Genomic DNA, 16,923 nt, shown 5'->3' on the forward strand with positions numbered 1-16,923 from the left:
GTTGTGGGGTTTTGTCAAGAAAAGACAAAGGTTTGTGATAAGGCCGAAGGACTGTTTATGAAGGATTTGTTTTAGAATTAATTTGGACTAAGCTGAGAATGAAGTAATTCTCAGCTATTCTAATAAAATATGTTTGTTTAGGACTGATTGTGCCTGGTAATAACTACTTGGGCCTAGGTCACAACAGTAGCATTGATTTGCTCTGGACAGCACCCTCAGAGCAATCAATCTTTGGCCTGTTAAACATGGGCTCCCTAGGTCCGTGATCTCTCCCTACTGCCATTGTAAATCCCTTACCTTCTTGAAAGGCTGGCAGCTTCCGTCCTCTGCAGCTCTCAAGGAAAACGCCCAGCAGGTACAAAGCGGAAAACAGGGCCCTCCACATTGTGAGTCACAGTCTGTGATCTTGTACCTAAGGAAGCAGAGATTCTGTTGCATTGAGAAGATCGATGTACCAGGACAGCTGAATCAGGATATCTCATGAATAGAACAATAATCCCCCTTTTGCATGTAATTATCCCAGATCTTTCCCCACCCAGGTAAGCAACATTGACTAACAACCTTTAGCAGATATTCAAGGCATCAATCCAGGGAATTTTCTTAAGGCAGAACAGTAGAGACAATTAACTGAACAGAAACGCCCTGACTCAATTTCCAGACAATTGTACCTGGATGAGTGAGAATCTTCATTGAGATCCCAGCACAGAAACCCTGAGATGGGTGCAGGAATACCCTTAACGTTAAGAGTTGGCACATTCCAAGGACTCTCTGCTTACTCAGTTTCCCCTAAGCAACTTGGTCTCAGACTGAAGAAGCTTCAGACTGAAGAAGCTGTTTGGATAAGCAGTGGAACATCTCAAACCAACTAGAAAATAAGTCCAGTTGCCATAACTCAACTTCCAGATAGTAGACAAGAATTGTTTTATCAATTTATGGGGTTAATAAAATCTAAAAATCATACAAGCCAAACAATAACTGAAGACAACAACTAACAGGCTATGGCAATCCAGAGCACCGGCCTTCTCACTCTGTGTGCGTGTGTGTGCCCTCCAAAGTATGAAGGTTAAGAATCTAATGCCATGTAGGAATCCAGTGTGATGTATCCTTTCTTATAAGGTTATAGTAAGAGAGTCTTGCAAGTCTGGATGTGTTTCCTATCTTCATGAGAAGTTGGGAGGGTCAGGTCTGAGAGGCTTTCTCAGGTTACAGTTTTGGCCCAGACTCAAATTTCCTTTATCTGACCATTGTCTTGGTAATACCCTGTTTCCTCCAAAATAAGACATCCCCTGATAATAAGCCTAATTGGGCTTTTGAGCATCTGGCAATAAGGCCAAGCGCTTATTTCAGGGTTCAAAAAAATATAAGACAGGGTCTTATTTTTGGGGAAACACGGTAGTTCTGGTGTCCCTCAAAGCCATTCCTTTTACCGTCTACATTGTGAGGGTGGAATAAAAATGTCACAATAGCCATGCACATCAACCCCTACCCCAGTGGTGGAATTCAAATTTTTTTTTACTACCGGTTCTGTGGGCGTGGCTTGGTGGGTATGATGTGGCTTGGTGAGTGTGGCAAGGGAAGGATGCTGCAAAATCTCCATTCCCTCCCCACTCCAGGGGACAGATACTGCAAAATCCCCAATCCCTCCCCACTCCTGGGGGAAGGATATTGCAAAATCTCCATTCCCACCCTACTCTAGGGGAAGAATACTACAAAATCCCCATTCCCTCCCCACTCCTGGGGGAAGGATATTGCAAAATCTCCATTTCCACCCCACTCTGGGGCCAGACAGAGGTGCCATTTGCCGGTTCTCCGAACTGTTCAAAATTTCCACTACCAGTTCTCCAGAACCTGTCAGAACCTGCTCTTCCCCTCCCTTTTTTTTTTACACACAACACATGTTAAAAGGGTGTGGGGCTTTGATCGCATGATTATGGCTGTCATTTTGGTGGGGCTTTTTTTTTACATCTCCCCATCCCCCATTCCCCACCCCCCCTCCCATAGGCACATCTGGGATCAATTCTCCTAAGGTCCCAGGTGTGGTAAAATTGTTTATTGGAACAGGAAAAATAATTGAAAGAAAGGTTTACATCGACCTAGGATATAATGAGATGGAAATGTTTATACATATGCATGTATGTATGGGGTTGTTTAAAGAAACGATTTGGCAGCACCTTCTTGGAGACTTAAAAAGCTCCTCCTGCTGTGATGGGATATGTGATGATTTAGTTTGCACCCCTTTTTGCAAAATTGAGCCCCTTTTATGTAATCTCACTTCAGGGAATCCCCTTCTCCCTAGGTTTCCCCATTTGCTATGCAAGGAAAAACAACTCACTTTTATCATATATGTGTATGTGTGCTTATGTATGTGCATGTATAGGTATTAATTGATTTAAGGAAAATCAATTCCTTGAAATTGAATTTGAATTGAAATTGAAAAGATTTGGATGTTTTCAGAGTGAACTTTTTTTATTAAAATTTTTTATTTTTATTTTTTATCAACATATTTAAATGTACAGTCTTTTGTCCATCATTAATCATTATTCATTCATCTTATTCTTTAACTTCCATTTGCTAATTAGTTGTTTGGGTCTGCTCTTCTACCATCTCCTTCATTTTAATACAACCTTTCCTTTTCTTCTTCCCTTCTCTCTCCTCTTCTCTCTCTTTCTACTTTCCTCATTCCTCCTCTCCTTCCCTTTTCTATTTGCTCTCCTCTTTCCCCTCTCCTCTCTTCTTTCTCCCTTTCTTACCCTTTCTCCCACTCTTCTTTTCCCCTTCTTTCTTCCCCTCCTTTTCCCATTCTTCTTTTCTTCTCTTCTCTTCTCATCTCCCAACTCCCCTCCTTCCCCCTCTCTACTCCTCTCCCCTTTTCCACTCCCGTGTTGTTTCCTTTTTCAATTCAATCTGATATTTTTTATTTATTTATTTATTTATGAAATTTTTATACCGCCCCCTCTCCCGAAGGACTCGGGGCGGTGAACAGCCAAGATTAAAAAACACATAATATAAACATTAAAATACAATTAAAAGAAAATTAAATCCAAAAATGGCTCCCCAATTTAAAACGCCTTACCCATAACCCTATAATTAAAACAAATTTAAAATTTCCACATGTAAAAGGGGGAAGATTTAGGCCAGGCTGGCTTGATGAAATAGAAGAGTCTTAAGCACGAGATGGTATTCGGGCAGCCCCGATTTCTATTCACATATATCTTCATTTCAAATTTCTTTTTTGCTTTATAATTATATCTCTTCTTACACTCATTTTTATAACATTTTATAACATTTTTGTGCCATCATCTTCATAATTTATCATCATTTCTTAATACATACATTTGTCTTTCCTTTTTCATTTAATTTTAATATACTACAACTTATTCATCCCAAAGTTCTTATCTTTGCCATGTTTATTGTCTATACTCACTTTCTATCCATTGATAAAATTTTCCCCATATGTTGTAATACTCTGACTCTTCTTTCCCTTTAATTGCCAATGTCAACCTATTCATTTCTGCACATTCCAATATTTTCTTAATTACCTCTCCCTTTGTAGGAATTTTTCTGCTTTCCAATTTTGTGCAAATATTTATTTATTTATTTATTTATTTATTTATTTATTTATTTATTCATTAGTTCGATTTATATGCCGCCCTTCTCTGGAGACTCAGGGCGGCTTACAATGCGTTAAGCAATAGCCTTCATACTTTTGTATATACCTGTTTAGTAGGGCTTTCGGGCCCCGCCTAGCGGTGTTCTTTTTTATACAAAGTCAGCTTATTGCCCCCACAATCCGGGTACTCATTTTACCTACCTCGGAAGGATGGAAGGCTGAGTCAACCTTGAGCCTGGTGAGATTTGAACTCGCAGTAATTGCAGGCAGCTGGCAGCTAAGGGCTACTTAACAGCACTTTAGTCCGCTGCACCCCAAGGCCGTTATTACATGTATTATCAAATATATGTGTTCTTTACTGTACTTCTCTGAAAGAATACCCAACAGGAACAATTCTGGTTTTAAGTCAATATGTTGCTGTGTCATTTTCTCTAGCCATATTCTAATTTTTGCCCAATAGTTTCTCGCTTCTGGACATGTCCACCACATATGATAATATGATCCCGGTATCTGATGACATTTCCAACATTTAGCTGATTTATCTTTAAACATTTTTGCCAATCTTTCTGGTGGCATGTGTAGAGTGAACTTTGAGGAGAAAGGGAGCTAAGGGTTTTGCACAGTGGTCAATTTTAAATTTGCAAAAAGAAAAATTGCGACCTTCCTTCCTTCCTCCCTCCCTCCCTCCCTCCCTCCCTCCCTTCCTTCCTCCCACCCTCCCTCCCTCTCCCCCTTTCTCCCCCTTCCTTCTTTTTCTTTCCTTCCTTCTTTATTTTTCAAAACTGAATGAAATCTTCAGGATTTGCTGCATTTTTGTTCAGATATGGAGTTTCAAATATCAAATTAGCAGTTGGAGGAAGTGATCTCAAACTGATTTCCAATATTTTTGAAGCACAGTTGATTCAAATTTGCTTTGAATCAGGGAAATAGTCCAAAATGAGCTGTAGTCTGACCCGCTCTAACTTTCTTTGACGGTATCCAGAAGCACTTTGGCATTTTCAACGCGTAGAGATTTTTCATATGATGAATTTAACACATTGCCGGAATATTATTCCTAGTTATATAAAGAACCACTTCCTTTGGCAAACTTTTGGCAACCAACACATTGTCTAGTGCTATCTATGCTTATTTGGATTATGCTCTTTCTTAAAGACATCACATTATGGATGAGTTTCACACTTCAGATTTTCTATTAAAAAGTCATATTGTCATCAATGATATTATTTTTATTATTGTTTTACATTTAGTCATAAATAAAACCGCAATAAAACCAACAGTGCTGAAGTATATGGATGCAACAAATTAAAACAAAGTGCATTACAGTAAAGCAAAGAAACAGGCAATCTAAAATGCCATCTCATTTCTGGAACAATTGTTATCACACTATCAGAACTTGCAGGCTGAGAAATAAATCTCTCTCGCAAGAGAAACTCAGCCGCACATTCAATATCAGCAGATGATTGACAAACTCGATATAACCAGATAAGCTGCTCCTTGCAGGCAAGAGAGAAATTATATTTATGTAGAAAATTTGTCTACCATAAAACACAGAAATCAAACCCTGCCTATTATGTGTGTGTGTGTTTATATGTGAGAAAGAGAGAGAGAGGGAGGGAGGGAGAGAGAGAGGGAGGGAGGGAGAGAGAGAGAATGAGAGAGATATAAAAATAGTTAGATAGAGATAATGAGAGATATAGTAAGATAGTTAGAGATCAAACCCTATCTATATTATGAGTTCATGTGTGTATGTTTATATGTGTGTGTGTCAGTGGTGGGTTGCTCCCGGTTCAGTACGGTTCTATAGAACCGGTAGTAAAACCTGTGGGAGGCTCTGCCCACCCGCCATGACGCCATCAGGGGTGATCTGCGCATGCGCTCCCACTGCAAACCGGTAGTAAAGGTAAGTGGAAGCAGGGGTGAAATCCAGCAGGTTCTGACAGGTTCTGGAGAACCGGTAATGGAAATTTTGAGTAGTTTGGAGAACTGGCAAATACCCCCTCTGGCTGGGGTGGGAATGGAGATTTTGCAGTATCCTTCCCCTGCCACGCCCACCAAGCCACGCCCACAGAACCGGTAGCAAAAAATTTGGATTTCACCACTGAGTGGAACCCACTCCTGGCGTGTGTGTGTGTGTGTGTGTGTGTGTGTGTGTGTGTGAGAGAGAGAGAGAGAGAGAGAGACATAGAGATAGAGAGCTAGATAGAAAGATAGAGAGATAATGAGAGATAGAGATAAAAATAGTTAGAGATCAAACCCTTTCTATTGTGTGTGTGTCTGTGTTTCTGTGTGTATGTGTGTGTGTGAGAGAGAGAGATACAGATAGATAATGAGAGATAGAGATAGAGATAGAGATAGATAGATAGATAGAGAGAGAGAGAGAGAGAGAGAGAGAGAGAGATAGCAAGGTAGAGACCAAACCCTGCCTATATTATGACTGCATGTGTGTATGTTTCTATGTGGGATAGCTATCTATGCCTCTGTTGATGTTTCACAAGGAATGGACAGGTTCACCCAATAGATTTAGTAAGTAGGTCATAGAATCATAGGGCTGGATGGGACTTTGGAAGTCTTCTAGTCCAACCCCCCGCTCAAGCAGGAGATCCTATGCCGTTCTGGACAACTGGCTGTCCAATCCCTTCTCGAAAACTTCCAGTGATGGAGCACTCACAGCTTCCAGAGGGAAGCCATTCCATTGATGAATTGTCCTCACTTTAAATTTAAATTTAACTAGGCCGCTTAAAACCTTGCTAAGCCTGCTAAACTTGGCTAATTTTAACTTCACTCATTCTGGCTAATCTCTGGCGGGATCATGGATACCGAGACAATGGGAATTGCCCAATCAACCTGACCAAGTTGTATGAACACAGCTCATAAAGAATCGAGGTGCAGTTGTTCCCCTCCAAAAAGTATGTGTCAGCGAGTAGGAAATGCAACAGAAATGTATTAGAAGTGGAATGTGATGATGGGGTTAGGATCTATGGAATATCAAGTTTGCTAGTTTATGTAATTGGCATTGTTTTTATCCCTCGCCCTGGATTGCTGAGAGACACAAACATCATTTTTATGACATCATCCTGCAGATGCTTTTTTCAAAATAGATTTGCTCAGTTTTTATGGAGGATATTTTCAGTTAGCTGGATGCAAGGTTGTATTTGAGTGTATTTTATTAAGGAGTACTTAGAAACCCCATTTTTATATAAAAGTTCTTAATCTCTAGAGATAGACACAGAGATGCAGGAATCTCCGATTGCAAGGGAATAAGGTGGTACAATCTACAGGAGGATCAGGGCAGGCCTGCTTAAGTCTCTGAATTGATTTATATCAGTTTGGGTACTTTCATGCATCTGTATTTTATTGGGCCAAATAAGTCTAAGTCCAAAGGCTTGCAGCTGGAGACTGAGCTTGGCTGAAGATTTTTTTCTGAATGGTTCCAAGCAGTGGAATCAACATGGATCCAATTCATGCAATCCTAGTAAAACAGAGACAAGGGAGGAACCCAAGACAGATTTGAGGATTTACTGCCATATCTTTAAATATATTGCAATAAAGGTATCAGAGTTAATTCCTAGCTCTCTGAGAAGCAGTAACAGCTTAAATATTTCTGTATGGCTACCATGCAGAGTTAGATTTATATCCCACTTACTTTTCAGAGCTCTAGGTAGCACATAGAGGTGGTCCTTGTTTAGTGACTACCTTATTCAGCAACAGTGCACTGTTGCAATGAAGATGAAAAAGTAATTTGTGACCTGTATTTCCATTTATGACCTTTGTGGGTCTGTAAAGCAAAGGAAAGCTGAGATCAGAGCATAGGTTCAGTCAGTTTCATTTAGAAACTGCTTCACTCAAGTTGCTGATTCCTATTGTGGTCACTAAACAAGAATTTGCTGTATGGCATGTTTTCCTCAGGTTTTCCTACAACAACCATTCATTGGTCTGATAGATACTGACTAGCCCAGGGGTCTGCAACCTTAAACCCTCCAAGAGCCATTTGGACCCATTTCCCACAGAAAAGAAAACACCGGGAGCCACAAAACCCTTCCTGTGCCTGGCTATTTCGTGAGCGGCCACAAAACTAGCATATGTAGTTGAATTAAATGTTCTGTTTTCTTCTGAAACTTTTCTTTTCTTGGATTTATCCATGGTTGGCCTCTACCGGGGATTGAAAAGCTCCATAAATTGCATGCCGGAGGGTGTCGCACATTGGTGGTTGTGACGCATATTTTGAGTGTCAGGGAGCCGCAGCAGAGGGATGAAAGAGCCACATGCGGCTCCAGAGCCGCAGGTTGCTGACCCCTGGGTTAGCCCAAGTCGCCTCAGATTTGACCTCTGAACCATTACACCCTACTGGCTTTTTCACTTCACTTCCACTTACACGAAATATGATTGATTTAGTGCAACATTTGCTTCAACATCAAGAGCGTTAAAGAAAGCAGTCCCCAACTTACAACAGTTCATTTAGTGACCGTTCAAACTGTAAAAGTGATTTATGACCATTTTTCACACTTACGACCCCCGCAGCATCCCCATGGTCAAAATTCAGATGTTTGACAACTGGTTCATATTTATGACGGTTGCAGCATCCCAGGGTCATGGGATCCCCTTTTGCTGCCTTCTGATAAGCAAAGTCAATGGGGAAGCCAGATTCACTTAACAACCGTATTTACTAACTTCACAACTGCAGTGACTCACATAACAACTGTGGCAAGAAAGGTCGTAAAATGTGGCAAAATTCACTGTCTCACTTAGCAACAGAAATTATGGGCTCAATGGTGGTCGTAAGTCAAAGATTACCTGCATCATGCACCAAGAACTAGACCTAATAGAGTCTTCAACCATCCCAGAAGGATGGTTGTGTTACTGAAAGTCTTTGAAGCCTTTGAATGTTGTGAAGTTATCAGAATGGCAACAGGAGAAGTTAGCAACAACATTCCTAAAGGGTGTTTCATCCATCCTAGGATGAATTTAGTCATTCCCACTTTCATTTTTTTTCCCCTTTCATAACATTTCCTGTGCTGGGAACAGTTTCTGCTTTTGTCCTGTTCATGTGTTTGATTTCTTATCTTCTTGGGAGAAGAGCAGCCACGGCCAACTCCTCCCATTCATTCCACCTTCTCCTGCAGAGCCCCGCTCCCTTTCTCAGTCCTCTGCATTGTTTGTGAAATCACAACCCTCTCATATTTTCCCTGGATCGTTCATGATACTGTAAAGAACAGCTGTCCAATGGGCTGTCTTTCTACCAGAAGTGTCCATGGGGAGGAATTCAATTGCAGAAAATACGACTTCAGCAACAGAGTGGTCAATGCCTGGAATGCACTACCTGACTCTGTGGTTTCTTCCCCAAACCCCCAAAACTTTAACCTTAGACTGTCTACTGTTGACCTCACCCCATTCCTAAGAGGTCTGTAAGGGGCGTGCATAAGAGCATCAGCATGCCTACCGTCCCTGTCCTAATGTTCCCTTTAATTGTATTCATTTTATGTATTCAATTCATGCTTATACTTATATATATATTATCTAATGTGTACTCGACAAAATAAAATAAATAAATCAAAAATCAAAAAGTTAAGATGGTAATTGTGACCATGTGAGTGAAGCTCCATTGTTTTTCAAGGCAAGCTGCACATTGAAAAGTGACAGAGCTTCAGTCCTGTAGTCACAGGGGGCCACCATAACTATTTTGAACCCCTTCTGTGGGGATGCTCTGATTCCTGCCTATGAGGCAAAGATCTAGGTGTGGGCCATGAAAAGAGGAGGCAGCTCAGGGGTGAAATGCTACCATTTTGCTCCGGTTTGGGGCGAACCGATAGTGATAAAAACTACCAGTTCAGGCGAACCGATAGTAAAAATGCTTTAAAAAGTAAAAACAAGAGGTTCCGACGATCACAGCTGTGTCACACGATCATCAGAACCTTTTTTTTTTTAAGCAATTTTTTACTACCTCTTCGCCTGAACCGGTAGTAAAAAAATCCTTTAAAAAAGTTTTTAAAAAAGATTCCCACGATCGCGCGACACAGCTGATCATCAATTTTTAAATTTTCACACCCGGTTTTCAAAAAACTATTTTCAGCCTTCTGGAAGGCAACATTGCAATATCACAGGGTCCAGAATTAGGGGCTTTTTTAAAAAAAATTTAGGGTATGTTGCTGTTTTTACAAAAAACAAAAAAATAAAATAAAAAAAGGCATCAATTTCCCCAGAGCTGCCACTCCTTCAGCTGAGTTGAAGGAATTGTTCATCTCTGTTCAAGTTATCCCTTTCTCTTTTACCTGCCTCACCAGTGCTGTTTAATGTTCCTTTGGTGTCTTTCACCAAACTCTACTCCCTCCTTCATACTCCTGCATCTATTGCTACATACATAGCAACTAGCGTCCATGGACTGTAGCTTAAAAGGTCAAGATGGCAACTATCACAGGGCAAGTGAAGAGAAGGGCAACAAAGATGATTAGGGGACTGGAGGCTAAAACATGAAATTGTTTGAGGCTAAAACATAAAATGGTTGCAGGAATTTTGGGTATGTCTAGTCTAATGAAAAGAAGGACTGGGGTGACATGATAGCCGCCTTCCAATATTTGTGGGCTGCCACAAAGAGGGGAGGGGGCAACGTCAACCTATTCTCCAAACCCCCTGAAGGCAGGACAAGAAACAACGGATGGAAGCTAATCAAGGAGAGCGCCAACTTAGAACTAAGGTTGACGGTGAGAACAATCAACCCGTGGACCAGCTTGCCTTCAGAAGTTGTGGGTGCTCCATCACTGGAGGCTTTCAAGAACAGATTGGGCAACCACTTGTCAGAAATGATCTCCTGCCTGAGCAAAGGATTGGATTAGAAGACCTCCAAGGTTCCTTCCAACTCTTGTTATTCTATTATTCTGTTATTTTATTTTTTTTCTGTGATGCACACCACAATATTTTTGACCACATTCTGTAAACAAATCTCAGGCACGAAAAAATCAGGACCACATTATAAGTTCCAATTAAGGTGATTTACTGGTCATGCCTATACACAAGAATCTAGTTAATTTAACAGTCAGCACTAAATTGGCGCTAGATAAGAATTAATGGAATTCAAGAGGGGTTGGACTTAGACTTCTTGTGGCAACATAATGATTCCAGACTGATTCCTCTTTAATCCCACCACTAGGCTCTGTCTGTCCTTCTTATAATGAGCAACAAGAGACATTTGTGAATGCTTTTAAATGTAACATTCCTTTGTAATTTGGGGAAATTTTTATTTCAAAAAAATTATTTACATTTTCAGTTTGGTTTAGTCTTACTTTGGTCAAATTTGGTTTTGAAAATGAATGGAACCCCTTTTGAAAATGTTTGGCTTTTCTTTTGACTATTATCAAAATTCCTGCTGGACAGCACACACTTTGTTGGAAATGAAAACATTTATCTTAAATTTTCTTGCAGCAAATTCAGCAGCAACTCTAATTTAGACTTGTGCTGATTTCTGGCAAAAATGCCTTGATTTTCTGGATCTTGATACACTTCTTCAAAGCCAGACATGTTTTGCTACCTGCTAATAATATTTTCAAGAGGTGTTAGAACCAAGAAAAACTCCTCCATGCTTTCCTACTAACAAGAACAACTTGATCTCTGAAAAAGACACTCCGTTCTGGGTAAGACAGAAGAAATTATTCCCATGTCAAAATCAACTAGAAGCAAACATTTCAACAGACTTGAAGAACTGGCTCATGTAAAATATTCAACAAAGACAAATTATTTACTTAAAATTGTGTTCTATATTGCCGTTCTAAAACGAGGGGAGTACAGGGAACCTTATGCATCTTAAATAAAAGCACATTAATATATATATATATATATATATATATATATATATATATATATATATATAGAAATAAAAGCTGCAAGAACAATCAATTTAAGGGGGTCTGTGGCAGGGGTGAAATGCTCCCGGTTTGGACTGGATCGCCCGATCCGGTAGTGATGGAGGCGGGTGGTTCGGAGAACCGGTAGCAAAAATCCCTGCAGCCCCTCCCCCCCCACATGCCCAGCTGAGCTGCACGATCATCAGAGGCTTTTTTTTTAACTTTTAAAAGCATTTTTTCTACAACCTCTTCCAACGAAAAAATGCTTTTAAAAGTAAAAAAAAGCCTCTGATGATTGCGTGGCTCAGCTGGGATCATCAGAGGTTTTTCAAAGCATTTTTTTCTGCAACCGAAGAGGTGGTAAAAATAATGCTTTGAAAAGTCTCTGACAATCCCAGCTGAGTTGCCTGATCAACAGAGAAGCTTTTAAAAGCATTTTTTAAAAAGCTTCTCTGATGATCCCAGCTGAGTTGCCTGATCGGCAGAGGCTTTTCAAAGCATTAGAAAAAATGCTTTGAAAAGTTAAAAAAAAAAAAAGTTGGCCACACCCATCCAGTCACATTATCCTTCCCCCCCCCCCCCCCCAAGCCATGCCCACAGAACCGGTAGTAACAAATTTTACATTTCACCCCTGGTCTGTGGCTTTTAATTTCTATTCTTTTTAAAGAAAGGCTGGTCATCCACCTTTAATGGATGGCTTAAATTGGTGTTTATCAACTTCAGCGAGTTTAAGACATGTGAACTTCAGATTCCAGAATAATTCTAGGAGTTGAAGTCCACACATTGTAAAATTGCCAAGGTTAAGAAATACTGGTTTAATCGATTTAACCATACATTGCTGAGTGTTAGATTAGAAGATCTTGGTGGCCCCTTCTTATTCCACTGTTCTACGAATTGGGATTCAGTTCCTGGAGAAATGAACTAACTTCACTTTCTAGATAAACTTGCTGAGTTCACATGTGCAAGAACTATCTAGGAACCCCAAAGTACATTTTATTAAAAAGGATTCATAAAATAACATCCTATTATAGGTTGTTCTCAACTTACAACCACAATTGAGCCCAAAATTTATGTTGTTAAGTAAGAAATTGGTTAGGTGAATTTGCCCCATTTTACGACTTTTCTCGCCACATTTGTTAAGTGAATCCCTGCAATTCTTAAATTAGTAACCCCAATTTAAGTGAACCTGGTTTCCCCATTGACTTTGCTTGTCAGAACGTCACAAAAGGGAATCACATAACTCCAGGACACTGCAACGGTCATAAATGGGAATCAGTTGTCAAGCATATGAATGTAAATCACGAGATCATGGGGATGATGCAATAGATGTAAGTGTGAAAAATGGTCATAAGTCACTTTTTTCAGTGCCATTGTAACTTCAAACGGTCATTAAATGAACTGTTGTAAGTCGAGGACTACCTGTATATGCAAAAAGTGTCTCTGTTAGAAAAGAGAACAAAAACGTGATTCATGTAATGGATACAAAAATGCACACCACTTTTCATGCCTATATTAGAGCAGTGTTTCTCAACCTTGGTAGCTTGAAGATGGGTGGACTTCAACTCCCAGAATCCCCCAGGATTCTGGGAGTTGAAGTCCACCCATCTTCAAGCTTCCAAGGTTGAGAAACACTGTATTAGAGGATATCTTGAAAGACCTCTCATGGACTATGAATGCTAACATGCTTGTGAAGAAGGCACAGAATAGGCTGTACTTCCTGAGAATGCTCAGGAAGATAACTCTATCTCAGCATCTACTTCTGTCCTACTATCGCAGCACCATTGAGAGTGTCCTGACATACGGCATTCTTGCATGGTATGGGAGCAGCTCTGTAGCAGACAAAAAAGCTCTACAGAGAATCATTAAAACTACACAGAATATCATTGGGCTCCAGCTACCAGCCCTGGACAACATCTTCGAATCTCTCTGTTTGAGAAAGTTGCATAACATTCTCAGAGACTCTTCCCATCCTGCTTACAATCTTTTCGGACTGTTGCCTTCTGGCAGAAGATACAGAACAATTAAAACTCGGACCACACGTCTTCTGAATAGTTTTTATCCCAGAGCTATAATTGCACCCAACAATGAACTAAAGGGCCACCATCAGTGAGCTGTTGGACAGCATTACTTGGTCTGTTGTGTGGCTGTTTGGGTGGTTTAGGGGCGGGGAATTGTGGTGGGTGGGAGTGTGTTTGGGGATTGTTATATGTGTTGGACCTGGTCTTTGGGTGTTAAGTGAATTTCTTTGTATGGATATACTGTGTATACACGTACAATTACAATAAAGTTGTTGTTGTTGTTGTTGTTGTTGTTGTTGTTGTTGTTATTATTATTATTATTATTATTATTATTATTATTATTATTATTATTATTATTATATTTGCAATTCAGTAAGGAAACCTGGCAGCCAATGAAAATGGTATAAAGTTGAAATGAACAGGTTCAGCCTTCCATCCTGATTTTATGTCCAACAGGACCCAAGTAGTCCTAACAATCACAATTAGAACCAGAATTTCTATTGCTAAACAAGGCAATTGTTACTTGATTCACTTCCAATTTTACATCCTTTTTGCCACTGTTATAAAATGATCCACTGCAATTGCTAAATGAATCACATGGTCGTTAAGCAAATCTACCTTCCCCCATTGCTTATCAGAAGCTGGCTGGGAAAGTTGCAAATGGCAATCACATGATCCCAGGATGCTACTACTACTACTACTTCCTACTACTACTGGTACTATTTTCATGTCTGAAGCACCAAGGCACTTCCATGGTGAAAGGATTAGCCGGTGACATCATTTATTGCTCAGGGAATGCTCAGTTGGGGGCTCCTTTCATGTCCCTGTTAGTGAGCCCGCCAAAGTGGTACCTATTTATCCACTTGTGTTTGCATGCTTTCAAACAAGAGCCTTGGTAGTACAAGGGTTTAAGGCACCCTGTTATTAAGCTGCTTAAGACCAGCTGCCTGCAATTACTGCAGGTTCGAATCTCGCCAAGGCTCAAGGTTGACTCAGCCTTCCATCCTTTCTAAGGTAGGTGAAATGAGGACCCAGTTTGTGGGGGCAATAAGCTGACTTTGTATAAATATACAAAAGGATGAAGGCTATTGCTGAGCACATTGTAAGCCGCCCTGAGTCTTCAGAGAAGGGCGGCATATAAATCAAATTAAAAAAAAAAAAAACTGCTAGGTGGGCAGGAGCTGGAGCAAGGAATGGGAGCTCACTCTGACACAACAGCAGCACTCAGGCTTCAAATGCAGGCTTGCAAATTGGCAACCCAGTGTCTTAACCATATGAGCCACCGCACTCCCTCCCGAGATGCTGCAACTATCCTAACTACTTGCCAGTTGCCAAAGGCCTGAATTTTGATCATGTTACCTTAGGACACTGAAATGCAAGGACTGGTTGTTAGTCACTTTTTTTTTTTAGCACCGATGTAACTTAAAACGGTCGCTAAACAAATGGTTGAATGCTGAGGATGAATTGTAAAGACATAGGATCAGGCAGGAACAGCCTATACAGAATGAAAACCCTCCATATATTCCTTGGTCCAGGAATATCAGGGTTAGTGCCTCACACGGTCCCACCCCAGGGTTATACCAGTGAAATTCAGTTTCAAACTTGAATTACAGTAATAGAAATTCTAAGTGATTTTCGGATGGGAAATATAGGTGCACTGACACTTGACATAATCAATACATTAAGAAGAGGGGGTGGGAAGCAAACTGGGCTGGAAAATTCCAACTCCTATCCTTCTGATGAGATCATGAGATGGTTGTCCCAACAGTCTTGGAGTCAAATGGGATGTGGACTAATTTTCTCCACTGTCACACAAATTTTGTTCATGTTTCCAGATAAGCAAGGAGTCCAGGACACTTGCACTTATTCTTTCCCTCCTTGTTCCCTCATTAAGTGGTCCCATCTACTCTTGGAACTGGTGTAGAGTAGACTGAGCAGGCATCTCCTTGTTGGGAGAAGACGAGGGGAGCCGTATCCCAACATATCTTGAGAGTGATGGAAGAGCTAGCATTGATCTGGTTTGCTACACCAAGAAGGAGGAGAAACATTTAGGTTTGAGCTATCTATACTGATGGAAAGAGTAGACTAAAATAGTGGTGGCAACCCTTAGAGCCCAAACGGAAAGAAAAGAACTCCACAATGCAGCTCCAATCTCAGGACCACAAGGGCTTTGCTGACTCTTATTAGAGGAGAAACAGATACTTATTGTGTGGCATGAATGTAAGATGAGAAGTTGTGAGGTTCTCCTGCCCTCATGCGTTTATCCAGCCATTTATGAACCATCTGGATAATTCAGCACTTGAAATAATTTGAGTAACAATCTCTCAAAGTCTAAAATGTCAGGTCGAAATGATTCCATAGCTTGTAGATCTTAACTTCTACAGGAAAGATCATCTCTAATAACTTGAGTAACTTAGCCAAGTCATAAACTACAGTAGGAGGCCTCGTCCAGATGGTTTTAGCCTTTTTTTTTTTAAAAAAAAAGCCGTGCTTGACTTATGGCTAGAAACTTCAGAGGATTAGAGTGACCAAGAAAAAGAAAAGACATGAGCTTTGGCAACAAAGAAAGTCCTAAACTGAGTCCCACAAACCTTTTGCCACAATGTCCTTGGAAATCTGTGCAATGAAAGCATGTAGTAAAGTCTACATCCTGCAAAATATACATTTTTTTTCCTCTTCAGACCCTTTCGAGAGGGACATTTCTAGAATGATGCAACTACTAGAACATCTGGTTGAAAAATTTCATTTCTCTTGCAGAGTTGCTCGGTTAATCTCTTTAGATAAGACTGTGCGTAAAACACATCTGGAAGTATTTGTGAAATAGTCCAAGATGCAGTGCTTGACTTTTCTCTTCCACATCTTCCTGGACTCCCTTGTGTGTCTCTACTAAATACAATCCCCACCCCTCACTCTCTCTCAACACATACACACATCACACAGTCCCAACCTTAAGCAGAACTGTGTGTCAACCATTTCCCAGGCAGGGAAGATTTTTGAGCAGCTTAATAACCCAGTGTCCAAGACGCACATCAAGAAAGAAAAGTTGCAACTTCTGAGCTCATCTGTTTTGCTGGGCTGCTAATCTGCCCCTCCAAAGGGGCCTTCTAGCAACCCCCGCTTGCTACTTCACAAGGATCAAAGCAGAGGGAAACTTCCTGCTGCCCAGAATACAGTCGTTAGAAAGCTAACTGCAAACCATGCTGGGAGAGAGCCATTTCTCTTACCTGCTGGAGGTGCTACACACAGCTGGCCATGTTTCTAAGATGAGTGAGAGAAACTTTGTCCCCAGCAAGCAAGCGAGCGAGTTGAGCTTGCAGCTTACGTCACTGTTGGATCTGGCAACTGTCAGCTCCAACTTTCACGTTCTTTAGAACTCCCCCTTTCTTTTCTTTCTTTCTGATCTTCCAAGAAGCCGCAAGCAGGGAATTGGGAGAGACAGAAAAAAGCTGCTTCCGATCTCTCT

The 16,923-nt window shown here is 40.6% G+C and overlaps 1 protein-coding gene across 1 annotated transcript in view; it reads right to left on the reverse strand.

Annotated features, from left to right (window-relative positions):
• Nucleotides 1–16,712, reverse strand: part of COL16A1 (collagen type XVI alpha 1 chain) — a 286,423-nt gene extending 269,711 nt beyond the window's left edge. Inside the window, exons 1-2 of the mRNA XM_070949755.1 lie at nucleotides 16,685–16,712; nucleotides 298–412 (exon numbers count right to left, since the gene is read on the reverse strand). Coding sequence (XP_070805856.1) covers nucleotides 298–385 — 88 coding nt within the window. The 5' untranslated portion in view covers nucleotides 386–412; nucleotides 16,685–16,712. The remainder of the gene's footprint in view (nucleotides 1–297; nucleotides 413–16,684) is intronic.
• Nucleotides 16,713–16,923: the final 211 nt, after the last annotated feature.

Source organism: Pituophis catenifer, unplaced genomic scaffold (genome assembly GCF_029215685.1).
Source record: "Pituophis catenifer annectens isolate HBS135680 unplaced genomic scaffold, rPitCat1.0.hap2 SCAF_9, whole genome shotgun sequence".
NCBI lineage: Eukaryota > Metazoa > Chordata > Lepidosauria > Squamata > Colubridae > Pituophis > Pituophis catenifer.